This window comes from Anser anser (genome assembly GCF_964211835.1).
Source record: "Anser anser genome assembly, chromosome: 18".
Lineage (NCBI taxonomy): Eukaryota > Metazoa > Chordata > Aves > Anseriformes > Anatidae > Anser > Anser anser.
In genome coordinates, this window is record NC_139739.1 from 6936805 (window position 1) to 6964618 (window position 27814).

Consider the following 27814-nt stretch of genomic DNA (forward strand, 5'->3'; position numbering starts at 1 on the left):
TTAATGGGCACTTGAAATATCTTAATGAAATTTTTGTTCAGTTCCTTCCTTCCCTAGTAAAATGACGTAATTTTCATAGTGTCATTTGTGCAGGAACAAAGCAGGTATTGGTATTCAGCTCCACACCAATAATAAAAAAAAAAAAAAAAAAAAAAGGACAGAACAAGTGTGGCAAATGGGTGTCATCAAGTTTCCAGCTCCTGGCAGACAATATGATCTAAAGGTACATTATTGCGCACATCATATCCCAAAATATTGCCATGAAACATTCCCACAAAGCTTTTAAAGGACGCTGAAGTGAAGGAAATGATATACCTCTGCAGGATGAGTAATTTCTTTATTTATTTGGACAATTGATGACTGCTGTCCTTCCGAAGGACTGCAAGCAAATGCTCACTGACACCAGCACTCTTACAGGAGGTAACATAAAACTGAGGCACATTTGAGAAAACATTTTGGGGTGTACTTGCAGGAGGAATACTAGGTGGTGATGGATGAACTCTTCATCTGCGCACCTCTTTGTGCCAAGGACTGCTGCTGTGCCCAGACATTGGAATTTAAAAACATTTTAAGAACAATTATTGCATTAAAAACCTCTCATTGGTAACCAATCCTCTGCTGCCTCCAACAGCAAATAATTTCTATTTCATAAACAGTGTTAAGCAGGTGTTTATTTATTTATTTATTTTTCCAGTGGATTACCCACACTGCAAATTATACTGGTTTTGGCACTGAGGAGTGAGCCTTTAGTCAAAGGCAGAGGTTACACACAGTGCTCCTTCCCTTCGTCTGCTCTTCAGCTTGGAAGGATCCATCACACAGCTGTATTGCGTTGCTCTATTCAGGCAACACTATCATAAGGGTAATTATTAGTTTGTTTGACATTTCTTTAGCAAACCCCCCCCCCCCCCAAAAAAAAAAAAGGATATTGCCTCCCACCATTTTCTGGGCAGCATTAAAACCAAACCATCTAACCAAGCCAAAAAACCCCAACCCCTCCCATCCCCAAACTCAAACCTCAGCTGTCTCCCTCATGCTCACCTGACAAGAATGCTTCCACTCACCAGAGGTAAGGATTTATATGCTTCTGCTTAACACCATAAATAACACCGATTTGCGTTTTCCTAAAAGAGTAACGCCTCCTCACCAGACAGTAATTTATACATTGCAAGCCTTACAATCTCATCACAGCACCCCATACTCAGTGATGGAGGATCCTATTTTGAGGCTGAAGTACATATTCACAAATGAGGTGGTTTGCCTGGAGGACGGCACTTGGGAAAACCTTTCCGGCAACACGGCCACACACATGAGCCCTGCACAGGGAGAGCATTTTGCACCTGGGGTCTCAACCCCCAGCTGCTCATCCAGGACTTACCCGGGCTTGCTGGCCTAGGTCAGGAACACCCACACAAAGAACTGGCCCAGACGAAGGCTTCACTCCAACTGCAAAAGACCCGGCTGAAAGCAGTCCTGCCAGCCTGAGAGCCTTGGGTGCTGCCCAGAGACTCAGATCAAGCCTCTTATCTCCAAACCAAAAACCACCTGCAGAGCTAACCACCAGGTCAGGTAGCGCATGGGCATCTTCTTGCTCTGGGAACAGCTGATATCCTGAAATGCCTGCATTTCATTTTGGAGTGGAAATGAGGTATTTTCCACAATACTGATTTTTTTTTCTTTTTCAAGAGTTCTGAAAAAGATTCAAAATAACTTCAAAAAAATCAGAGAAACCTTTTTCCAGATTTCCAAGCTGGGCACCTAGCTAAGGGAAGACAGTCAGGCACCACACAACAGCCCAAGCCAGGCTTTCAGGGATCATCATCAAAATTAAGAGTCCTACAGAACATTTGGAGCTTTGCAGGAGCTGTAATTTGCGACAGAAAATATGTTGTATCAGAAAGTTTCTGACCAGCTGCAGCTCATCTCTAGGCTTTTGGTTCAGTCTCATCATTAGGCAAGGGAAAGCTATTTCAATCTCAGCACAATTAGCACTCTCAACTTCTCCGCGTTTTTCCTCACTTTCATTCAGTTCACACTTGACACTGCGGAGGAACCTGCAGGAGATTAAACCGCCAGGAAAGCGGCTGAGAAGAAAGCAGCAAAGACTGAGGAAGCGTTTTCTTTCCTCAGTTCTTTTGCTGCTGATCTGTTTCTGAAACTCTGAGCCTTGTGCTTTTATAATGTTCTGGTACATGAAAGAGTTTGTAACACAAAATGTTACACTCGATGGAGCATGATGTGATATTGAAGCCAAATGGCCAGATGCTCTTTTCTGAGCTACTTCCAATGCTCCCACTTTAGAGAATGTTTTTAACAGTATTCACAAGCTCTGGTTCTGTAGTTTGATGGCAATTTCATGCTAGAGCACCATTGCACTATGTTCTGACGAAAACATTGTTTTCCATTCGAGGTTACAGTTATCTTCAATTTGATTTTTTTCAAAAAGGGGGGAGGGCTCAATCTGCTTCAAAGAAATAGCAGGCAGCTGGGGAGATGGATTCTCTCCTCAGAAACAAGATTGTGCACCTCATTTTGAGTACAATTAGGAATATATAAAATATTTGGTAAGGAAAAAAAAACCAAAAACATATATTCTAACTTAGTTGTTATGGACCAAAGGCCATCTTTCAGCCGTTTGACTTTGTTTTACGTTGTTTTTGTATTCCTCTCTTTCATGTGTGGGAAGACCCTTTACAAACCTTTCTAGTTTGAAATGTGGTTGATGTCAGTCGCTTGAAACCTGGCACCAGGCACTGGGATTCAGCCTTGTTTTCATGGTTTTCTTGTTTGCTGACAACCCTGCATCTCTTTGGTTCACTGCATGGATACACGAGCACCAGTTACGGGGAGGATATAGCCATGGAGCCAGAACTGGATTCTCCGAGCTGTTAATACATTTATTGCCACACGCAGCCCATTGGGACTTGCACTCTATGGCCATGAGGGCAGCCGTGATTCGAGGTGACTTCGAACTCTCCAGGATTCATCAGCCTGGGGTAAAATGCCTGTAAGAGCATCTCCACTTACAACCAAGTCCGTCTCCTCTTCCAGACAGAATGCGTTACTGCTCTACACAAACATCAAGCCTAATCTCATCCTATTTGAATCAATGTAACTCCGCGGGAATTAGAAGATGCTGAATGTTTAGATGGGCAGAGGACTTGGCTCATCATCTATGCACATCGCCATAGAATAGATTTTTCCAATCCCTATTTTAAAGAGGGAAAGGAGTTGCAAACTCATGTAATCCAGGCACTGTGAGTTCAATCCTTCCATGATTTCTTAGTGCTTGACTTTACAACCTTAACATCCTGTTACCTTTGGAAATGCCTGTAAAAATGCTAAATTAAACTGGAGATGGAAGAGAGGACAACTTTACTTATACGGCTTATCGGGAAGGTGAGACTAGGAGATTCATCACAGAGATCTTTGCAACCTGCACACAGGGGGGACTTCACTAACAGTGGATTACATCACTTAATAGGATTTTGGTCTGGCAATGCAGAGTTCATTGCGTAACTGGTCAAATAATTTTAAAAGCATTTAAATTCATGCTGGAAGTGCTGCTTTATTGCACTCCATAGTGAACAGGCATGTGTAAGGACACAGTGCACTACAGATGCCAGAAACTGTGAATTTTTGTTAACATCCTTTAAGTGATAAAATGTCTTCAAACTGAAAGACTTTCTTTTAAAACTTTTCATCTGAAACTGAATTACTTTGTACTCAAAATTACAGCTTGGGAAAGGTCAAAATAAAAATGAAGTATTTTGAATTTACTGGAATAAAACATTTTGATTAACCTGCATTTTTGTATAATTTTCACTTGTACACTACCACTGCATGTGGAAAAAAATAAAATAAATTTTGAAAAACTCTCTAGAATGGTATTCCCGTTTACTTCTTAGCTCTGAGACTAGAAGACATCTGACCTCATGAATCACAAGGGTAAAAAGCATCATCCGGACCTCAGAATTAAAATTTGCCATACATAAATCTTGTGACATTTTTATTACAGCATACCAGCCTCGAATCTGTGTTTAAAACACTGCCTGCTCGAAGGAATCTAAATCTCCTTAGCTGAAAGTAATAAAATTAGGTCAAGAATTCACTACTCAACTACCTGCCATTAGCATTTCTGCTCAGAGAAAACACAGCTTGTCTGGTTTTTAGGAAAGCAAAGCTGGGTCATATAGCATAAATTTGGAAAGTATGATTTGTTTGTGCATTAGGCAACAAGTTCTATTTCCTGATAGAGAGATTCCAGTGAATCTGCATCATGATTTTTTACAGTTCAAATAATATTTCTATGAAGACAGAGGTGGAACTCTCTGTATCTCTCTATATACAGCGCTTTCAGCTAGGCAGATTGGCCACCGTTAACCGCATAATCTAAGCCCTGTTGGAGAACTAAGCCATCACCCGAATCCACCGCAGAATTAATCTGTCACACTGGTGCCTATGGATACCCTCAGATGATTTCTCTGGCCAGGACTTCTTAAACTCTAGGTTTCTTCAAGATATCTCAAATAGGGTAAGAGACATAAGGGTTTTGTTTTGCTTAAATTATTATTACTACTATTTTTTAAGTCTCTAAGATAGCACTGAAAACAATCCATCAACTAATGCAGATCTCCTCCTCTGAGGTATATTACAGTGCTATTGAGAAGAAAGTAATCTGGCTGATGCTGGCTGTGAGAGGGGAAAAGTTTTGTTTTTGGCTAGCGACGTGACAACAATTTTATTTAATTTACTTAGACTCTTAATGGTGGAAGCAGAATTTCATTTTTTGCTGGAGCATCCTTTAAGACGAATGCTCGATCTCTTCCCACTCACCATTATAGTTGACGTGTACAAAATAAGAACAGCAATTCGTTCACCTTATCATTGCAGCACCAGAGGAAGAGAAGAGATACTTAGTGCAATGATTAATGAGTCTGCTATAAAAAGATGCATCATAAACTGCTTGTATTAGGTCAAAACATAAACAAGGCTTTTAGTGTTTATTTAATCCCTTTCTAAATAACTATGTCTGTAAGCTCCCACTCAGAAGCTTACCACTCAGTTTCTTACAGGATCATAATTTGGGACCCTCACCTAAATGTATCCCTCTCTTCCCCTACATGCATGCTTGAACAAAAATCAAGCACTACTTGACTGTCCCATTACTATCAGGCCATCTCAATGTACTGCAAGTCAGAGAGACCGTTCGGTGCCCAGGAGCAGCAAAGATGAACATGATCTACCCTGAGTCTAGGCTGTCTCCTTAAGGCACTGACACATCCACAGCTTTGTTGCACGAGAAAGTTCCATCATTTTTCCTCATCTCTGCTTCCAGGTTGGCTAAAGGATAGCTGAACCAGGCTGAAATGAAAGCAGGGCTACTCACCCCTCACTGGTCCCAAGCAGGCCCAAGGAGACGGAGCAGTGGCGTGGTGCCCGGTGCTGAGCAGCAAACAAGGCAAGGTGCTGGTGCTTGTGGAGCGTACCCCATCCGCACAGGAGTCAGGCACAATTTGACCTCGTACACTTCCAGGTCAAAATCAGCTTTGAGGTGTTCACAGACAATTCCCATCAGGTTTAGTAGCTGGTTTTTGAACACTAACAGAATAAAACCATTTGTCCAAACCAGAATTCAGTCCTGTATTTATCCATCTTGCGGTGAAACTGTCATCTTTGAAAAATATAGTACAAGATGGCATTATATAAGGGTCCATCTATTTCCCAGCTATTGCTAGCCTGCAAACATACCCATCTCCCTTTTATTTTTCAGAATGGCTGGTGCTTTTCCCAAACAAAGTAGAATCTCCCTAGCCTGGCAGACACTGGCTTCACTGCAAAGTTACCCCATTAGGAGAATGTCGCAGCTCTAACCAGTACATTTACACAAAACCAAAACCAAACGAACAAAAAAACATGAGTTAAAAAGAATTGCAGAGGGCAGAGTATTTTCAACAGATGTGGTAGTCCCAACCAGTTTATACAGTCCTTACTCAATACAGAAAATCACTTAGGTTAATTATATAAATATTCCCAACTATGGAATTTAGAAAAGGGTACAGCTAACACTGGAATATCCAAGATGATTTTTTTTAATAAGCAATAGATTTGAGGGGGATTAGCTGGGTTATCAAATAGTATCCTCCCAAATCAGCTCATTAGTTGCACCAACTTTCCCTGTTTCACATTATGAAAACAATTTAAATGAAGGTTCATTAGATGCAATGTAATCTAATTCAGACTCTCCAAGCCTAATCCCTTTTACTTTAGCAGCAACATGATGATAATTTGCAAAGAAGTTTAAAGGATTATTGTCATAGCTTTTTAAAACAGGGACTGTTTTCAGCCGTATGTACCCCACCACTTCCCCACCACTATTTCTTGCTCTTTATTCATCCATTTATTCCTTTCTTTTGTGTCCCTCATTGCTCCACACAGTCACACATAGGCAATAGCATCCCTCCGTGCGGCTGCAGGGGACATGCTCAGTACTCTGCCTCTCTTCCCTGCTCAGCTTGCCCAGGTGCAGCGCCAGTACAGCCACACTCCAGGGAAATACAACAGTGGTCCAGTTACCCTTGCAAGGCTTATGGGCAACAGCAACACTGGCTGCTGCAGAGAAAAGTCAGACAGCATCATGTGGGGATTTGCCTAGGAGATTCAATGCACCACAAGGCTCGCAGCTATGGCACACATTTGCTATAAAATCCATGCTGTGTGGCTTCTTTTGCCCCAGACTGGAAAGCTGAGCTAATATTCATTGTATAGGCACTGTGCTGAAATGCTAAGGAAATACTGTGTGGGAGGGTTGTGGCTTCATAGTTTCCCAGCCAGCCTCTGCCCTCCTGGTCTGAGTTTCTGTTCTGCAGTTGGCCTTGTTCCACGGCTGCTCCTCTGGACGCTGGTTCCTGTGTGGATCAGCACACAAGGACTCAGGAAAGGAATGATTTTTTGCAACTTACTTTGAGATTCTGCAGTTATAAAAAAGTCTTTGCAGATTCACAGGGATTTTATAAATATCCTACAGTGAAGGGAGGATGTTCCTATGCGTTTTCGTGCTGCTAGTTTCTGACAGCTCTGAAGACACCCAGGAGGGGATCAGCAGAGGACTTGCAGGCGCACACACTGCATTACTTACCGTGCTGGATTCAGGCAGAAAACATAGACGGATGGTTCCGTGCCATTGTCAAACAATGCATTATACAGCTTATTGCAGAATGAACTCAACCATACGCCTGTACTTTTATAAATCCCTTTTCCAACTTTTAGAGTGGGGTTAATTATTCCTTATACAGAAAGAAAACAAATGAACACACAAGCAAACTAACCAAAGCCCCGAAGACCAAGAACTGGTTTCTAGAACTTGGTATCTGCAGACTTTAACAGGTTTCCTACCCCTGGAAACCTGTCTTCACACACTTCAAATCCTCGGCTCTTCAAGCAACTGCCATTTCATAATCCTATTAAAACCTTTGCCTCCATTTACGAGGAGCCCTAATCGTACTCAGCAAGTTCTTCTCGTCTAAGGAAGAGTGACAGCTTTCAGATTTCTTAGGAGGCTTATTCATCAGCCACGCCAGAGTTTTGCCAGAGCGTTCAATCTATTCAGGAAGCAGCCATGTGGAAAAAGTTTCAAACAGCTCAAAGCCCTGCACAATGATAAAGGAAAGCTCACACAATCCTGGTAATAGCCTGACCCTCTTAAGGAAAATTGGATGATTTGTGGTAGCAGTTTTTCTGTCCCCAGTGTGAATTCTGAACCTGAAAGTGTATGCAGTGTAGCCACACAGTCCCATTAAAAACCCCATCCCTCTTGTGATTCTGGAATAATAAACACACACCCATATGCAAAAACATGCTCTGGCTACAATGACCTTCCCTCCCAGCCCACTGGTGTGAAGGAGTTTGGAGCCATTTTACATAGAAAAAAAAAGAGCTGGATAAAGGATGGACTAATTTGATGTTCAGTGTTTCAGCATGAGCAGAATATATGCTTTAACGAGCACATTACATGCACCAGGGACGTGTTTCTGTGAAGCAGGGAATAAAGAGTAAGGGGAAAATAATTAAACAGCCAGCTTTATAATGAGGAAACTGTGTTCATGCAACATTAAGTAGTCTAATTTTCAAGTGCTAAGCAATGGTAGGTTCCTTGGACTTCAGAAGGACTTGCTGGCAAGCAGCACCTTGAAAACAAGGGCAAAGGATCACAAAAATCAAATAGGCTCAGAAGCACAAGGCGGACTGATACCTGCTGGCCCCAAAGACTCTGTGAGAATACCACTGGAGAGGTCACAAAGGAAGGAAGGAAGGCAATGTTGGGAAACATAATGTACAGCAAACTCAGGACTGATACCTGTACCCTGTAGTTCTCATTCTGTACAAAAGACCCTTAATGTCCTAAAACACCACAACATTTATCATGTGTATTATGTAGAACTTCTCCCAGCCTGGTCTTAGTTTTCCATCGGTACTGCATCTGCTAGACCATATAGGTACGACATTATCTAGGTGGAATGAGCACACACAGACCGTTAGCGCAGCTCTAAACACAAACAGAGCTACTGGGAAAGGGGGAGAATTTGTCTCATTGGGTTCAGACACTGACAGAATGAGCCAAGGAACCATATTTCTGACTGTTTTCAGTTGTCTCAATGCCAGTAAGACCAGGAACATTCATTTACTGGGACTGTCAGTTCCAGATAGCATTGCAGTATCAAATACTTCAGCGCAATGGCCCGCAGTCAGGCAGGCAGCACTTCTGCTGGGCCACAGGATCCTGTTTTTCTTTGCAAACAGACTTTGCACAAAGTGTCTTATTTCTTACTCACCCTCATGCCTAATTCGATGTTTTCTCCTCCGTAGACCTCCATACCAGGGTCAAGTAGGCCAATCTCACCAAAATACTCTCGGTCTACTACAAACGAGCACCCAATCATGGCTGGTGTCCTGCACAGAAATTAAAGAAAAGAACAAAGTCAGTTATTAGCTATTACAGAAACCATCTCATAAGAAATTTACACACACAAAACGCTTCTTAGTCTTGAATCTCTACATTTAAAGATTATCTGCTAGCCTGTACCTCATCCCCCCAGTGGACAGGGGACCTTCTAGAACCATAGCCACCAAATCATTAGCACACTGCCAGATGCCAGCTGTCCATGAGACAGTCACAAGATGTGAATTCAAGTACCCCATGCGTGCAAGTGAAACATCAGGCTGTTTTTCCTTTGGTTTATAGACACAACCTCTGCGCTGGAGCTGAAGTTCGCTGCCACACTGAGTAGCACAAGGACTAGACAACACTTTATTTGAAGATGAATGCCCAGCAAAACAAGCTTTGTCAGAAATGAGGACTCCCCTTACTCCCATATGAAAATGAAGGGCATGCCAAGAGCCATGGATCAATCGTGGTATGAAGTCTGCACTTCTTGGAGTCAACTTTAACAGAAATTTCAGCCTTGGTGCAGCTGTTACATTATTAATACTTACATGTTTATTTTACGTGTCTGAGATAGCCGCATGTTTCTCCAATTTGTACAGAAAACTATTCACAAGATATTTACCAGTGGCATCTAATAAACATAGTCACAAGGCAGTTTCATACACATGTGAAAAACCGCCCTGGCTGGGGAAAGGAAGACCCTTTTTACCCAGGTATTGGTGGATCCCACTGGCAGCAGCAGGTAGCTGCTGGAATGGCGCTAGCACGAGGTCCTTATCTCACCGGGAGTACATCATCTCTACAGCAGGAGGTTAAAAGGCTTCAAAGGAACGGCCGAGGTGTAGTGAGATAAAACAATCCTTTGCCCCTAATGCATACCCGACATTGCAGAACACAGTCCGACCTGTGGCAGGAACTATTTGGTACCCTTGAAAAGGTTCATTTGCTGAAACACTCCTATTACTTAGCTGTAATGGACTCTGCTGTAGCGCTCACATTACTGGTACTGTTTCAGCGTCTCTCCCTTTCACTTTTTCTCTGTTTGAAAGCCATTGCAGCCTCTCAGATCATTACAGGCCTATGCTGCAGTGCACACTATCCCTCTCTTGTTTTCTCCGCATAATTGGAAAAGGCAGCTGTTGATAGAAACACATTTGATCGGCACCGTTTCTGACAAAGAAGCCGAAATAGCTCAGTTAACTCTCATGTTCCCCCCTAGAGTAAGACGCACTCCCTGGATCACAAGCTGCCGAGGTAGGAGTCAGCGACATTTACAAAGGCAAGCACTTGGCTTTCACAGATGACTTGGGACCAAAGTGGGGCTCTCGGCCAGCTCCCTGCAGCCACTCATTTCAAAAGGCTGGGGGAAACTGAGGCCAGATGCCACAAATCCTACAAACAAACTGCGGCAGGGGCACCACCAGCGCTCTCGGTGCTCGGGCCTCTCCCACAGCCCCCAGTCCCCCTCCTGCACGCGCAAGAAACGCCAGCACGTCTCTGTTTGGTGCTGCTGTCTGTTGGATCAGTCTCTTGGGCGCTCTCGGCAGGACACGTCCCTCTTCTCTTTATGCATGTACTTATACACCGGGATTTTTGTGAGATGGATGGAATTTGTAAATGCAAATTATCAGCTAAAACGTGTCTTCCTGTTTATAGCTCCTAGACTCACGCCTGAAGACAGACTTGCCTCAACAAAGGCTGAGATCCTGCATCATTGAAAAATGATTTTTAGGCTCCCAGGGAATAAATTTTGACTGGAAACTGAAATAAAAGAAGGGCATGTCCAAAGAAAGGAAATTCAGTAGCTCTGAAATTAAATAAGCCTTTGAGGGATTGTTTAGGTATTTCTTAAGCTTTAACCATGACAAAAAGAGAAGGAGGTGGGAAGAAGAAGCACAAGGCACTTTCTTCATTTGCTTTTTTATGCATTTAAAGCTAAGAACAAGGCTTCACTGGATGAATGCTAGAGCATCACTGCTTTCTAAAACTGAGCTTTAGTTTGGGGTTAGACCCACTCTCTTTCCAGCCCCCTAAAAAAAAAATCCTCCAGAGGCAGTTCCTTAAAGCAGTAGCATGCTCCCAGGAGGATGTTTCTCCTTCTTTCCTATTGAGGAATGTTATATCTCGGCTCTGCAGACTGCTCTCAGGTGCTCGAATCTCTCTCCCTGGGGGATGGATTTTTACAGCCGCCAGCTCTGTCCATTAAAACACCAACCTGTTAATTGAATGGGGGTGGGAAATACATTTTGGATGCAACTACATAATCATTACTCTCAGACAAATGCCACTGAGGACTGCTGTTGCAACGCTCTCTCTCTCTCTCTTCCAGGTTTTATTTCTCCTCATTTGATATATGCAAATGCAGGCAGACCCCACAAGCCTTCACGGCATATTCAGAAAAAAGTGTGTTCAGGAACAAGCAACAAAAGCGATGCAATGGCAGAAGGAACCACATCCAGCTTTTCAGAGATGCCAGTTAAAAACTGCCACTGTCAGTGTTTTTCTCCACTTGAATTTGGCTTCCTACAGCCACTGCACATCTGTGCAGCAGCACAGCTGCAACCCCAGAAGCTGAAGGAGAGCGTGGTCAGTGCAGGGGAAATGAAATGACGAACCCGAGGCTTTGCCCTGGCCACATCCTGATGCAATGGAAGAAATTGCCTAGGATGCACAACACTGCATTTTGTGAACAGTGCACGTCAACACCTCCATCAGGTTTGACCAGAGTTTTGGACATTCAGTCCTCATCAAGCCCAGGCCCTTAACTTCCCCGCGCTTTGAGTGACCCAACTGTAAACTAAGCGCGATGCGATCGCACAGCCCAGCGAGCTGGGAACAGCGCTGTGAGGCTGGGACCTCGGCTCTGCTCCCCGCCCTGTCATTCCTCAGTGAGCCACCTCCCTCGGCCTCTGTCTCTCTGTCTGCAAAGCACAGACAATAATACTGGGTAAAAGTTTCTGAACTGCCTCAGCAGCTTAAAAGCCTTAAAATTCATTTCTAAAAGCACTTCAAACAGCTTTTTTATTTTATATTAGACTGCGGTATAACACTGACATATTGCAAATACATTTAGAAATCCTGTCCCCCCCAAAGCACGAGACCCCCACTTGGCTGTCACCTCTGGTTCCTCCAGTACCTGGAAAACTCCAGTACATCTACTGCTTTCAATACAGCACAACAAGCACTCCCCTTGCAAGTCAGAAACAAACACACAAGCAAAAGCAACTGTGTTAACATGTCTTAAACTCTTATCCCTGGCCAAGGGGTGGCAAGTGAGAAGGTGCATGCCCTTAGCACTTCACAGCTGCAAAGTGAAACAGATTAACTTAAACCACAGCTGCTGTATAGAAAAGGACCTTTTTCCTTTAGTCATGGACTTTGTAGTAAAACAGTGACATTTTTAGAAGGAAGTTATCACGAAACAGCAGTTGGACGTGTACTGTTTATTACCAACACCTCAAAGGTGTTGAGAGAATTAATTGATCTGTGCAATATTCTCTCACACAACTGAGGATGCTATAAGCTTTAATTATAATCAACAGCAGCAGTAAAAGGATAACAGGAAACACAGTAAAATGGCTTTTACAGTTAAAACCTTACAAGGCAGCACAGAATACTATTGATTCTGCGCTGGTGAAAGATACAGCACAGTCAATTTGTGGAAATTACTTGATGGCATGGCTGTAGCAAGGGAGATAGGGGAGAGAGATTATTCTGCATATTGCCCTGGGGAAAGGGAGGAAGCAGTGAAAGCAGCACTTCACGGCAGCAAATCTCCCTCCCTCCCTCCCCGCCTGCTGCTGCAGCAGGTACCGCGTGGGTGGCTACGTGGGGGGAGAGGCACCGCATGGAAGGGAGCAGTGCCTGCTGCCAGGTGGGCTCCAGGGGCAGAGAAGCGAAAGCCACTTGCTGTAGGTCTGAATCGAGGGTGTTTTATTTTAGCAAGACCTCCGGGAGAATGGCTCTGTTGGCAGAGCTGCAGCGGGTGCCCATACCGGTTTCTCCAGCCAGGTGCATCGCCCTCCTTCCCTCCGTGGGCAGCTGAAGGATGCTGCCTGGGGGCTTCGTCAGGAACAAGCGAAGGAGAAAGGGCTGAGCACCAGACTGACACACTGCACGTGAAACCACAGCGTTTCCTCTTCCTTACACACCTCTCTCCCCCTGCCTTAAGGTCACTTTGCCTGCAATCAGGTCAAGTTGAAGCAGTTTTCAGAGCACGCTGTAAGTCCCACATCCAGGACAACTGACCTGCAAAAGCACTTAAATATACAAATATAAACATGAAAATAATTATGAAAAATATATAAACATAAATGTATACACAGAGATAGGAGAAAGAGGTTGAAATGACTTATCACACACCATGTCTCTGAGTTTTCCACCTCTCCTGGCAGAACATTGCTTTGATTCAGGTTCCAAAGCAGCACCTCAACCATGACCTGACACATAAGTGGGGAAGACTGCATAAGCATTTATTTTTTCTTACAAATCATGTCTTTTGCAATAAAAGAGTCACACCAGGCCGTGAGAACAGAACTCAAGGACAAATTTGCTGTTCAGGAGCTGCAGGAAAAAACCTGACAAGCTTAATGAAAGGAAGGTTTGCTAACTCCTTTGGAGAGACATAGCAAGAGAAAAAAAAAAAAAAGCAACTCAGAATGCTTGGCTAGGAATGCTTGGCAGGGGAATAGGGATGCAGAATAACATTTTGATGCCCCACAGAAGTATATTTTTTGGAACAGGCAGACACCTGTCAGAACCTGGACTATGAAAAAAAAAACCTGCTCTGTTACAGGCTCCTGTGAACCAGCAAATGAAAAGATGGCCACAATCAATCAATTAACGGCCATCAGTTGTATTATTACATGACTGCATGGTTTATCCCAACAGACTTTACAGCTGAACCCCTTCCTAAGCTCACGTACACAGATGGATTTCTTTCCCGGGCAGCGTAGACGGCTGCATCACCACCTCTACGACACAGCAGCACAACGTCTAACTTGCAGGTGACATGGGCATGCCCGCTCCCAGCTAAAGCAGGCAGCTTTAGCCTCACCGTAGGCATGTCAGACGCTCACTCCTATACGTGCACAAGACACACGTACTTTCTGGAGTGGCCGACTTGGTGTGTGCACACACGTTCATTGCATTACCAAGCTGTAGCATATTAAAGCAGTAAGTGAGAACATATGCAACAACGAGCTGCACCGCTGCTGCTGGATGAAGATAATGCAGAAAGCTGTGCAACGCTCGGCCGAGTGAGGCTGACTAACGACCCCAGTGTTAGTGGCTGCAGATCATGAAACCAAACAGAGCACTCCATCAACATCACGGCAGGCGAGGGAAGACCAGCCAGAGCTCAGGATACCAGGCACCTTCCTTGCTGCTCCAAAATCCAGGAGTATCTTTTGTACAGAGAAAAAAATCCAGCCCCTTTCACTGCATAGTCAAATTCATTAGAAATCCTCTGAAATGGGATCCTTTGTTACACGGTTTGTTGCCAGATGATAAGGACGTTTTTGGAAAGCGTGTTCTCATGAACACAAATGGAAAATGATGTGATGGACACAGCGTGTCAAAATACCAATCCTCATTCAAATCTTCACGTTACAGACATCTTACATCTTAAATGTCAAACATGCAAAATGGATTGCCTGCGGAAGCAAGGGGAACATCAATTGTTCTGAATTTCAGACTATTAACATGGAAAAAAAAAAAAAAGAATTGACTTTGAACTGTACCAGAAATCTTTACAAAATCTGACACTTCATTCTTGCTAGGTCTTTACCTTTGTTTGCACTTCAAGGCCACATTCCTTTGGTCACTTGGACCACAACAGCTGGTCTGACATTTTACGGTGTGCACTTGACATGACTGCCTATATGGTGTCCCACGGACTTGAAGGGCAGTTCCTGCTCCTTCCTAGCAAGGCTCTCAATAGCATTGCATGGCTGTTAGTGTTCAAGAAAGTAGACAATCAGGCTTCAAGCAACAAACTTCTGAGAAAAGGAGAAGTAAAGCACATCTGTTGTGTAATCCCAGAAGAAAACAGGAATTGGACTCTACTTCCTAAATATCTCATCCAATTCTGCAGATCGAAGATATTTATTCATACAATGTAAACATCAGAAATGCCAGGGCTCTGATCCTCTCTGATACCAGGGCACATATTTTCCACTGAAAATCTTTAATCCCTTTGGAGATCTGGGAGTAAGAATTCAGCTACACCAACCACATAACCAATCTTAGGGTTATTAGTTATTAGCCTTTTCTTTTACAGAACAGAAAGACGCAAAACAAACCCCTATTTGCTAAAGATGGTGTCAAAGGAAGCCTTAGGGGAGACAGTATCAGCAAGGACAGAATAAACTTGCAGTTTTTGTGCTGATGAACGATCTTATGAATGCACTGAACAGACACAGGAATCCAAATGCTGCCAATGTGGACCAGTTTGCCTGCCTGCCAAACTGGACTGAAACAGAAATCATCATTGGAGTGCACCCTGCGGAAAGCTGGTTACAAAACCAAACCCTGTCCCGAACCTACAGAGACTTTTTAAGAAGTCTGCTTACTTTTCTGATTTCCCCTTCCTTCTGAAAATGTACCTTAAATTTTACAGTTAGTAAGTTCTTATCATGCATGCTTTCAAATCCCAGTACAGACTTCCTGATCCTTTTCATCAATAACATTCACACTTTCGTTCTTTCCATTACCATAATTACACTGGCATCTCATTGAAAAGCCACAAAATTGCATTATATTTCTATAGCCAGGCATAACCCAACAGCACACAACAGCACAGCCAAATGCTTTGGCAAATCCACTCAGGTGCTACTCCATCAGAAATCAGGGCAGTGTGGCTATAAAGCAAGTGCTCTGCTCTCCTCGATCACTGCCTTCAAAGCACACATTCCCAGGGAGCCGTGTAAGTGTTCACGGTTCAACATTGACGTCTCTGCATTTTAGGGCATGTAATTCGTGATTTGCAGGAGAGAGCCTTCCATACCAAGAACATCTCGGTGCTCCTGGTATTTGTCAGCAAGGGTCAGGTGCTCTCCTTCTCGTGCTGCTCATCTCGTCTCTCTCTGTGCAGTTTATGCACTGGTGAACTGGAGGGTTTCTGCTCAGAAGAAAATCACTGCTCTTGGGAGCCAGCTGCTTATGTGCATCAGATTGCAACACTACTCAGTGCCTGAGTTTTTGGACCTTATTCACTTCTGTATCACTCCAATTCCGTGCCAGTGTAACTCTGGCAAGAGCTTGACCGTAAACCCGAGGAGAGCCCGTGGTAAATCAGGTCCCGTATTGCTGAAAGAAAACTAACACTTCTCACAGCATCACAGGGATAAGATTCCTTATTCTCTATTAAAAAAGACCTGTAGCTGAATTTCCAGAAGTTCTTTGCAGAATTCCATGCTTTAGAGAGTGCACTAGCTACCTGAAAATAGTGCACTGAAAATCGTGTCTAAGGAAGTTGCTGAGGTTTAACCTCTTGGTTCAGTCTTATCTGATATTTGACAATGTTCTCCTGAACAGAAGATACTCAAATACAAGAACAACCGATGTGAAAATTAATACAGTGATTTCACATATAAACTGGAAGTAATGAAGTGTGCAAAACCTTTCGGGAATAAAAGGCTGAAACCCTGATTTCAGGAGTGAAAGCCTGGCTGATTAATTTTTCTTCTTCAATAATCTGTTTCTCAGAGCTGAGTGAAATAGATATAAAACACCTGCACTTTTAAAACAATGACAGGAGGACAGGGCATGTTATCCAAGAAAACCGATTTCCTAAGTAATTACTTTACTGCTTATTGAGGTTTCAAGCCGAGCAAAGGGTCAGCGAGGAAGGACTGGGCTGTCCTGTGGTAAGTAAGGTTAATGTCACTGCACAGCTCTGTTTTGCAGTCACGGGGCATGCGAATGAACCTAAAAGCAACTTGCAACACTTGCTCAAATATGGACTGAAATATTATTTCCTGTATGAGGGCCGGATCCTGTGAGATGGTTCCAGCCAACCAGTCTTAGAAATGTGAGCAGTCCGTCTGCGTCCTCTCACTCCTAAAAGACCACTTGGGCCCTTCCAGATGGACGTGTTGGTTCAAGTTGCTTGGATGGATTGGGAATAGACTTCTTGGGACCCAACAACTCAGGTTCTATGCTGGAAGGGAAGTATATCACCTTCTGTGCCAGAGCGTGCATTGGGACCATACAATGCAGGTTTAGTTCACTTTAGGATGGAGCTGGTATACATCAGGATGAAGATGTCTCTAAGGTGGCAGTTTGTATCCTTCCTAAGAAAGCTCAAAAACAGGGCAGAGAAACCAAAAGCGCATAGTTGAGCTACATATTTTTTAGCATTTATTTCGTCTGTTGCTAAAAGGGGTACCCTTCACCCAGCATGGCATTTTTCAGAGGAGCTATGAGACAAGCACCTGCATCAGAGAAGAAAGGTTAGATGTGAACTTTCAAATGAAGGGGAAAGAAAGTCCCTTTCTCATCAGTTCCTGTTATCCCTCTAAACAATTCTCAAAACCGTTATCACAGTTCCTGAAACAGTATTTCCTTAGAAAATTCCATTTCTGTAAGGCAAAATGTTACCTTATAGAGAAAATAAAATGATACTCTGCTTATATGGTCCAGTCTTATTTTAAAATTCATCCAGGGGGAAAACTCAGAACATATGTAAAATTCTCCAAAAAAAGAGCAACTCTCCAACAAGACAAGGCTAACACATCTCCTACTTGTGCTGCTGGGAAGCTCCGGTTTGGGCTGATGTCCAAGAATGCTGCCTACAGACCCAAAGTGAAGGCAGCCTCCTTGTAATCACATACAAAATACCTTCGTCTCTCATACACACAATGTTTATCTGGCTCATTACACATGCCACAGTCCGTTTAGAAAATAAAAGCCTAGGTGAAAAAGATCCTGCTGTCCCACTAAGGGACACAACATGAACCTGAATCACATTTTCACAACTAGAGCACACGCACTTCTATGCACACTGCGGTGCAGCTCTGAGACGTGACACATGCATCGACAGCTTTGTAGAGCCATCTGTTTTCCTCAGTTTCATTTTACTATCCCTGTACAAAAGCCTCCAGCCTTGCTTCACTTGAATTCCCCCTTGGCAGACAGTTGATGTGGAGACGTCCTTAGTACCAGCGTGACAGTGCATGGGAGATTTACCTGATGGGAGCTGACTCATCGCCTTTATCGAGCCAGTCCTGCGGCGGGATTATGTACATGCACCAGAGGCCCCAGTTATAGCCGTGGGCTGCGTTGGCATATTGCTGCACTTCAAAAGTGTTGTACTTGATGTTGTCAATCGCTGGTAAGATGATCCGCTTCCGATCTTCTTTGATCCGGGTAAGTGCAGGTTCCACCCTGAGAACAATAAAAAGAGGAAAACGTTTTACAGCCACCCAGTTACCCCAAGCTCCTCTTTGCAGTCTGATAAAACAAAGTTCTTCGATACTGAGAGGAGAAACCAGTAAGATGGCAGCCCGTAACCCAGTGGGGCAGGATCGAGTGCAGGTCACTGCCATAGAGCAAAGAGGCTGGGGTTTGGTGTGGCATACTTCATGTACCAACAGCACACTAATTATTGCCTCTCAGGAGCTGTACCAGGGTTTAACAACACAACGTTTCCCAAACACTTATTCCGATGCCTGGACACTGTCATTTCAGCGTGCAATGGGCAAGCATTGAGAGTAACTAAATAATCCCTTCACGTCTACACCACCGGGATGCCTCTTGCTTACAGGGCCTGAAGAACAAAAAGGGACTGAATCAATCTGAAGGTTACTCAAAGGTTTTAATCTTGTTTTCTAAGGACTGACCCCACTGGATCTAGCTTGGATGACAAGCATGGCTGCATTATACCTTCTAAAACCTCTCTGGCAATAAGAAGGTCTCAGTAGACAGATGGTGCAAAAGTAGCAAGATGCAGGAAATGTGCCATCATTTCAAAAGGCTTTAAAACATCAATGTGCTTTCAACAGCAGCTACTTCCCAAAGTGTTTCGGGAAAGTAAAAAGCTTCAGTGCAAACACCCATTTCTGACCAAGGTAGTCTGAAGTTGCTAAGAATTTTGAGAGAAACAGATCCAAAAAGGCAGCAAACTTACATAAGGGTGGAAAGCACTTCTCAAAGCAGCACTAGGAACAGACACCAGCTTGTTCTTTTGTAACTGTTTCCTCTTGAAATAAACTTTGAAGATTCTGCAGAGCTCTCACATGTATCTTCTCTGAGGGAACGGTGGCTTGCTGTGATTCACAGGGGTAGTAGGAGTTGAACACTGATCTTTTCTCATTATACTTTCGTTGTTGGTTAAAAGGCAATCATTCTCCTGTGCTTTCAATTTGTTGTTTCATATTCTATTTTGTTTGTTACCATGTATTTTCTTGTGCAGACCAACAGAAAGGGACAAGTTATGAAATTAATTCAACCTCCATTTTCATTCTGCATTGTCTCAGTCTGAACTAACACACAGCTTTTTCTTTGTACTCAAATACAGCCAAAATATTTCTCTTTTGTGTACACAGACTCCATATTGCTTACATGAGGCCATGAACTGTTTGCTTTGTATTTTTTTTACCCCTCTCACTTCTGTAAAAAGAGACAGATTCAGTGAAACCTTTGAGTATCAAGGAGGAGCTACTGCAGATAAAGCATCACAAAACCATGCAAAATAAAGGCATGACTGAAGAAAATGCAAGGCGTTGCAGCATTTCATTTGGAAAGAAGCTGAAGAGAGTTAAGCTAGTTTTATCTGGAATCCTCTAGAAAAAGGACATTTGAATTTAATCAGCTGGATGCCAATAGTGCAGAACATGTAAATTTTAATAAAAAGGATGATCACACGCGTGGTGGGAAGAGAAGTACCCCACTGCAAGCTGCAGAAATCCCCCTTGTCTTCTCTCTGAAGGCCTGGCCAGGAATGTTATGCATTAGATGTTCATCTCTTATGCAACATGTGCAGCGTTGTTACTCTACTTCATTTATTCTGAAAATAAATCAAGGCATCCCTCATGACTGGACTGGTTTGAAGTCTGTCTTACTACTGCCTGTCTGCAGTTTTTGGTGCAGTACCTCTGCTAGCAAAGTCCACTCCTGCAAGGCGCTAAAGGCCTCCAAAGAAGCATTTAAAGAGCTGCACCCCAGGCAAAACCAAGATTTTTATTTTTATTTTTAGTGGGAGAGACAAGAAATACCTGAGAGAGAGTCAGGACTGTGCAGTACATTATCTGTAATGCCAATTCATAAAGTCTTTAGGCCACACACATGAACCTCCCTAAAAAGCCAATGTGACCTACCAAATCAGGGTAAGCCGCTTTCGTTATTAATATGAGATTATAGTTACGAGATTAAGTGCTTTAAAAAACAGCGGGTGTCCAGCAGAAAAACCCTTGCAACTCCAATAAAGCAGGGAAGAATGCAAAAAAGATGAATCTAGTTTGTTATTTCCATAATGTTATCTCTGTTCATCAGCCTAGAGGCAGATGTCAGCCAGCCACGCTTCTCCCATCGCTAATCAGGTGCCACCGTGCTCAGCCATGGTAATCCCCATGCATAACATCAGCAGGAGGCTCTCCCACACCCTTCTGGCATCTGAAATGAAGGTTTTCAAAATACCGAACAACAGGTACAGATGTTGTTAACGACAGGCCACTAATTAACCTGTAGAGGAGGAGTCCTCCTTGCAGATGTGGGGAAAAAAATGACCTTGGAGGAGGTCACTGTCCTTGTGGAGCACTTGAAGCTGGAGCCTTGTTATAAAATTGACCCAAATAACATTTCAGAAGCCCTTGGGTATTGCCACAGACCCACCTCCGAAGCCCCTGGACATCGCTTTAGCAGATTTGGTACACATAATGACAAGAGTTATCACGGAGCAGAGGGATTACATCCTCCAGAGAGCAGACTGAGTCAGAGAGGGAACGAACAAATCCGGCGCAGAGTTCTGTTACTTGACAAAACTCAAAACGGAGTGACTTCTCAGCTAAACCTTGTACATCTGTCACATTTCTCAGCTTCCCTTGCCCAACCAGGGACAGCAGAAATAGTAAGGGGGTATTCAAACACCAAGCCCTAGCACACTGCAGTGGGATCTACAGGAACATTCACATCCCAGATTCTGCAAACGCCCTCTGCACCACCACCATTGCTCGTGCTGTTTTTCTACCTGCCAAGATCCCGAGGTAACAGCCAGGCTGTCTATTGAGGTAGTACTACGAGCTTCAGCAGGAAAGGGTAATAGACTGTGTTTACATTGCTTATCTTAATCCATGAAATATAAGTCTTTTTTTTTTTTTTAATTGCTATTCACTGCTAGCCAAGTTCAGACCTGGAGTAGCTCTACTGGCCTCAGCAGACTTGCACGGTAGCCTTGTGTCTGCGGGCTGAGCTGCACTGGCATCAAATCCTTTGTCAACTTTGGTGGTAATTCTGGCTTTGTGTAATTGCTTAAGGTTTTTGAAAGGATTATGATTAAATCTTTCCTCACCATTTCTGATTTTTTCCTTTATTTTAAGCTGCTACATTCTTATGTGGATTTACTCATCCTTTTTATAGATGCCAATGGTCATTTCTTTGCTTTCCTCATGTCTCGTCTTCTCCACTGAGCGTCTGGAGAAGTCAGGTGCTCCTGGCAGCTCCGTGGACAAAAAGGACTGAGAGGAAGAGGTTGCTGAAGTCCAAGTGAGTTCGCCGTGCCGTGCTGATGAGCTGCAATACGGTGTTTGAGTATTTCCTTTCCACATGGCCGCTGCTGGCAGTGAGGCAGGATTCAGCCCTGCCTAATTAGGTACACAAGCCAGATGTGAATTTTGAGATTCATCCCTGTTTTTCACAGATGCAAAAAAAATACTAGGTTCCTAGCTTGTATATGAGTAAACATACTTTATGGGAACAGAGCAGCATACATTGTTGACAAGTTATTTACTGGAGCAAGAGGAAAAATTCTCCCAGGCATATTCACAGACATGACGGATTTCAGTAAACTAAATATAATCACAAGATTCAGCTTTATAGGTAGTGCTTAGCCTCATCCAGGCTTGTTTGTTTGTTTTTCCCCACCTTATAAAAACCAAGCAGACAATTTGGGCTAGAATTTGAGTGACAAAGAAGTTCCTCCCTTCTATCCCCACTAAAAGTATATATTTGTCAGTGTTGTCCTCCCCCTCTGAATATATTGCTAGTGAATGGATAAAGCCAGAAGAGAGAGGACTGTAAATTTAATTCTCTCATAGACTCTGCTAAGCTAATGACTATTTTCACTTGGGTTTTATTTCTCCAAAGCGGCTCCTGAAATATAGTAACACACTGAAAATGTCTCATTCCCAGGATTCAGTCCTGTGACTGAGTACTGGGACTGTACATGGTTGAAAAGCCAGAAGGCAGATACGGCTTTACCATAACTCTGGTGGGCTTCCCACAGGAACATTGACATCCATGGCAGGTAATGCAGTAAGTGACTCCTCCTTACAGAAACTGTCCTGGGGGGTTTGTGGAAGGAATCTCTCATCAGGAGCTAAAGGATGTGTTGATTTGTCAGAGACTGTTGGGCGTATCTCTAAATAGAGTCCATGCATTTCATGTTTTTGCCTACCCATGGCATAAGAAGCAGGTCAAACTCTGGAATTTCCAAGGTGTTGAGCACCCAGGTTGACTTCTAAGGGAGTGCAAGCAATGCCAGTACTGCAGGCTTCAAAGAGTAAGTGCTCCCAAGATAAACATTACAGTTCAGAAAAGAGTTGGAAGGCAGAATTTAACCCAGAGAACAAAATAAGCTTCTAAGAAGACTGAGAGCAAAGGCAGAGGTCATGCTGTGAGCATACTTGCTTCTCTAATCCCATTGTAAGTCTGTCTCTGAACATATATGCATTCTCTGTTTAATATTGGGCCAACGCAGAGCAGCTTGAACCCCAGGAGACATAAGAGCAAACACAAGTTTTATGCTGTGTTACATCCTTATCAGATTGCAACAGAGCTCATGCCAATGGGGAAGTCTGATTTTCAACACTAAAAAGAACAGCTTCTTCCAGATTTAAAAAAAAAAAAAAAAAGATAAAAACAAGCTAGTAATGAGCTCCTCAGCACACATGATTATATAATTCACCCTTTAAATATGTAAAACCACCTGCTGACTTCAAGCAGACTTTTGAAAAGGCACAACATAGGAATAAGCACATGCGGTCTAAGAGAAGAAACCAGATGCATGCCACAGGCCAGAACCTCTGCTGTCCAGCAACTCTGCTTCAATGAACTTCACCACTCCAGGGAAGCTTTGCCAGCCTGCATCATCTGAGGAGCAGGCCCAGAATAACTTTCAGTTCATAAGCAGGAGGATTGCACTAGGCATTTGTCAGTAACTTCTTTTTATTTATTTATTTTTTCCTAAATGGCACTTTTTCTGCACTTGTCCAAAACCAAACCCTTTCATAACTGACAGTGTTGGGAAAGTTTCTCTTATGTTCTGCCCCTTCCTAAGTGGGTATCTGAATAACCCACTCTCTAGGTTGTTTTGAGATAAACGTACATTTATTTTTCCTCTCCATTATAGCCATTCAAATTTTTACTCCAATAAAAAATGAACTAACATTAAAAAATCCAACTTCCTTTTTCTCTCCCCCCTCTCCCCCCAAACCAGAATTCCTTTTCCTTCTGCAAAGACTCTTCCTTGAGTCCTTATAAGACATAAATGAACAACCATATGGTATTCTCTCTTAGACGTTATGGCTCAGTGGGTTTAACACTTTATTTTACTCTGGCTGTACCACTGCCAGGCACCATGAAGTAAAATCTTAACACAGAAACATAAGAAAAAAGGATGTGTAAATCGAAAGCTTATTTTGCATGTGATTTTATATGCTACCTCAGATTTCACTGACAATATACATTTTTCAGATGCAGACAAGGAGATCTACAGATGTACGTAATTCTCCACTGAGGCCAACTGTAGAATATTTCATGCAGAGTTCCCTTCCTGTAAATAAGTTCTCAAAGAACTAAAAATAAAAAATAAAAAAATACCACTATTAAAAAAAGAAATCCTACTCCCTTCCTCAGTCTCTAAGACGAGGAAGAAATTCCCCATCTGTTCTGCCTGACATCTCTATCAGGGAGGTTTCAGCCCTGCAGCCCCCAGTCAGACTGGAGCAAACACAGGATAAATGCCTGCTGGAGAGTTAAAGATCAGCTGTTAGGCTGCCAAATCTGAATAGCTCTTTTCTGCACCACTGAAAAGCAATGAGGATGCCTCAATGAGCACTCTAGGTTGTTTAGGTAGATGAACAGTTGAAGGTGCTCTTCTTGCATGTCCTGTGTATGTGAGCTGGCGCTGCCCCATGCATCGGAAGGGCCCGCGTGGCGTCTGCTGCATGCTGCCCTCTTTACTCAGACAATGTTAGTTCACTTCTGCTATCTGAAACGTGTCCCATTCAGTTACCACACTGATCCTAAGTGAAGGTAGAGTCTGTGGATGAGGAAAAACCCCTTCAATAAAGACACGTCCTTTCCTTTGCATAATTAAAACTTCCTGAGTCAAACTCGGACTGGTACCAGGGATGCTGCAATGAAGCATGTCCTGGTCCTGATTCCCATTCCCAGGTGTGAATCCTCCAAAGGGGAGGGACTGCACAGGGGAAGGACTACAAACAGCTTCACCCTCACCTTCAGAGCTTCTCTCACTAGAAGGAAAGAATGTCCCAGGCCTTGCCAGGTCCCCAAAGAGCCATGTGAGCTCAGTGTGAGCAGGGAGCTTGAGTGCAGGTACAGTTTGGCTTCTGATCCACCACACGGCAACATGAACAGAGGAACTTTCTTTGGGAACAAAAAGACCTCGTGTCTTTGTCCTACAGAAGTGTAACCACATCTCCATTAAAAAGTAGTTAGGATAACCATAGCCAGTAGAAGATTAGGAGGAAATCAACTTCCTTTTTCATTTACACACTTGCTAGAGAATCCATTGCTTAAGGCCACTATAGCAAATTGCACTACATATTACAGTGTGAAATAGTATCTGCAAAGGGTTATTCATAGACCTGGGATCTTGATCTTTAGCTCTTTTTCTTAGTTCCTTAAAAACCCCATTTTCTATCTTCTTAAAACACTGCCAACTTCAGGGATAATCTATAATGATGGGCTGTGCGTGGCACAGACGGATAGATACTCGGCTTATATTTCAGATCCTCTTTCTCATGTCGGGCTGTCTCTGTCTCTTTGGTATATTGAAAATTTTTGATGAAATCCTCTTACTCCACTGCTTCCTTATTGAAACTCCGCCTTTGTCTGGCAAAATTTTAATTACTACAGCGCTGCATAACTTCATTCAGTGCTTCGATACTACTTCTGTGAGATGTGCAAAAGCAATTCCTAAGCTAGAAAGCAAGTATAATACTCTATCATTATGTCTTCTTTTATGGCTCCTAGCACCCTCTTTATGACTGCTAATATATTGTGTGCCTTTCTCTTACTGAGTCCTGCCCTCCTTCACTCAATGTGTCCTTTTTCTCACCCAGAGAATTAACACCCCATCTCTGCTATCTCTTCTTTCCTGTTCCCAGATAGAAAGCAGGGAAGTTCTCTTCTCCTTGTCATGTTATTCTTTCCCATCTCTCAAAGACAGGAGTCTGCATAATGCTCTACACCTTCTGCAACATAATTACCAGCCAGGATGCAATTGTCTGCGCTCCGTGTTCCTGCGTGGTGCCGACACAGTGGGCGGACCTCATACAGACGTCAGAACAGGAATGCTGAAATCTTCAGAGGAATAAGGGGAAAATCAAACTATACAGGCTTAAATATACCTTCAGACAGGAAAGTACAACTTCTCTGGGAGATGTTTTCTGTGAAAACTGTGGTTTTCCAATAAATTGTTACACACTGGCCTCCTTCCATACTCCCACTCACTGGAGCCTTTCTGTAATGCTTCTCCAGGACCTGAGCCTAGACATTCTCCCATTGTTTGTCTCACCAGAAACCATGTTCCCACTTACCCTTCTCAGCCAAACTTCATTCAAATCCCACTGTACTCCCACCTTTTCCTGCTAAAAGCATATTACCTACAAAATACAGGACACAGAATACAATGAAGCATCAGTGATGACTGAGACTAATGTCTGCGAGTAACGTGATTGATGAGATCTGGTATCCTGCAACCATCCTTCCCGTCAGGTAGATCACACAGCTGGTCTGGTAGAAACCTTTATCCATAGTTCCTCTGTATTTGGCTACTTTTAACAGCTCTCTCCATTATGAATCCTCCTATAACTTATTTGGGATCATGCTATCAGCCTCTCTGTAGAAGTACTGATTTGAACGCTATTCGGTCGCTGTTTCCACAGCTCCTCTGTGAACTTACCATCTCTCAGACCTTTAACCTTCTGTTAAATTTGGCTGAAATAGGAGACTGACAGATGGATGCATTTTCCTCACAGCACAACTGTGCAACATGATTTTCTCTGGAAACTAGAGTTTAAAAAAGATGCAGGCAGAGGAAAAGCACCTCCAACTTTTCCCCATCATACGTGCACAGTACATAGAAAACAAATGGGGACTGAAGACCAGAGAACAGCAATTTCCAAGAGTACTAGAAAAAAAAAATAGTCTTCATGGGTTTTTCTGAGCCAACATGACAGAGGGAAAGCAGATCCTCCTTTACTCTAAGAGTGAAATGAGTGCACATGACAAGCACCAAGGGTTTTAAGTACATCTGTGTGCCACTGTCCTTGCTGAGTCCTGCCAGGAGCAAGGATAAAACAGCTGCAGAATGTCCTGTGGTCTACTTGGGGCCACCTTCCACCTTGTTCCTTTTCTCCTCTTGGCCATTGGTATTTCCCCTTGCAAGGTCATCTGTCCCACTGCCTTTCTGCCCGCAGGCACCACAGCCAGGAAAGAGGAGGGATGCTTCTGGCACTGAATATTCAAGGGTGTATTCTGAGCACTCCGAGCATTTCATAGCCATTGGTTCTGCTGCGTTGTGGGCTCTAGACCCTGACTTCTATTGACATTAAGTAGCCATTAAAAACAAAAGAGGTTCTGTCACAGGGCAGGTGGAATTTTATATGTGAACTATACAGGAAAATTATCGCATGCTTTTCATTTAAAATTCCATTTGAGAATTAATAGTAACGGCCTCCCTTTTAGCTGGTCCCCTCCACTTCTGCTGTCGCAGCAGCAGTATTAGCTCTCACTACCAAAAGCCTTAAGGGGAACAGGTCAATAGAAAATCTCTGCTCTATGCTAACGCATTTCAACACCTGAGAAGCAAAAAAGGAGCAATTAAGCACAGTAAAATAAATAATTCAATAGTTAATTCGACCTGCCAGGTTGTAGACTTTTCTTTTTTTTAATATCCTACGAGATTGTATTTTAGTTTAGAAGAAGTGTCCCTGGAGAGTTATGTTGTGAGAGCCTGTAAAATGCTACATTGCGTTAAAAGGCAAAAGCTCACCCATAGTGGGGCAACTATTGTTTAAAGAAAAGGTTTTTTTGTTTGTTTGTTGTCGTTGTCAGAATTCTGCATATTTCATGAGAAAGTGATGAGGTCCTTCTCTGATTCCTTATGAATTAATCTGCCAGCTGATTAAGCAGGTAAAGCAGGCACAGAGTAGAAGACTAAAATTGCACTGCAGGTACATGACTGTGAGATGGAACACAAACCAAACAGAAAGTTAATGCTCTTTTCCGTGGCAAAAGAATTGGCTGCTTTTTAATTGCCTCACAAATAATCCATAGACAGCTTTGAGTGGGAGTAATCCATGCAGCCTCCGAATACATGGGTGTATTTTGTAAATGGAGGAAAATATTCACGCACTATAAGGCTTTGCAGGAGAACAGAACAGCGGAGCTTTAACAAGCTACTCC

The 27814-nt window shown here is 43.2% G+C and overlaps 1 protein-coding gene across 9 annotated transcripts in view; it reads right to left on the reverse strand.

Moving 5' to 3' along the window:
- GALNT9 (polypeptide N-acetylgalactosaminyltransferase 9) overlaps positions 1-27814 on the reverse strand; it is a 301612-nt gene that overhangs the window by 61203 nt on the left and 212595 nt on the right. For 8 of the 9 annotated variants that reach the window (XM_083804016.1, XM_083804017.1, XM_083804018.1 and 5 more), the window contains 2 exons: positions 18134-18331; positions 8832-8949 (listed from right to left, as the gene is read on the reverse strand). In XM_083804016.1, coding sequence (XP_083660142.1) covers positions 8832-8949; positions 18134-18331 — 316 coding nt within the window. Of the gene's footprint in view, positions 1-1378; positions 1490-8831; positions 8950-18133; positions 18332-27814 lie in introns of those variants that run through there. The other variant, XM_083804021.1, reaches the window with a different exon arrangement.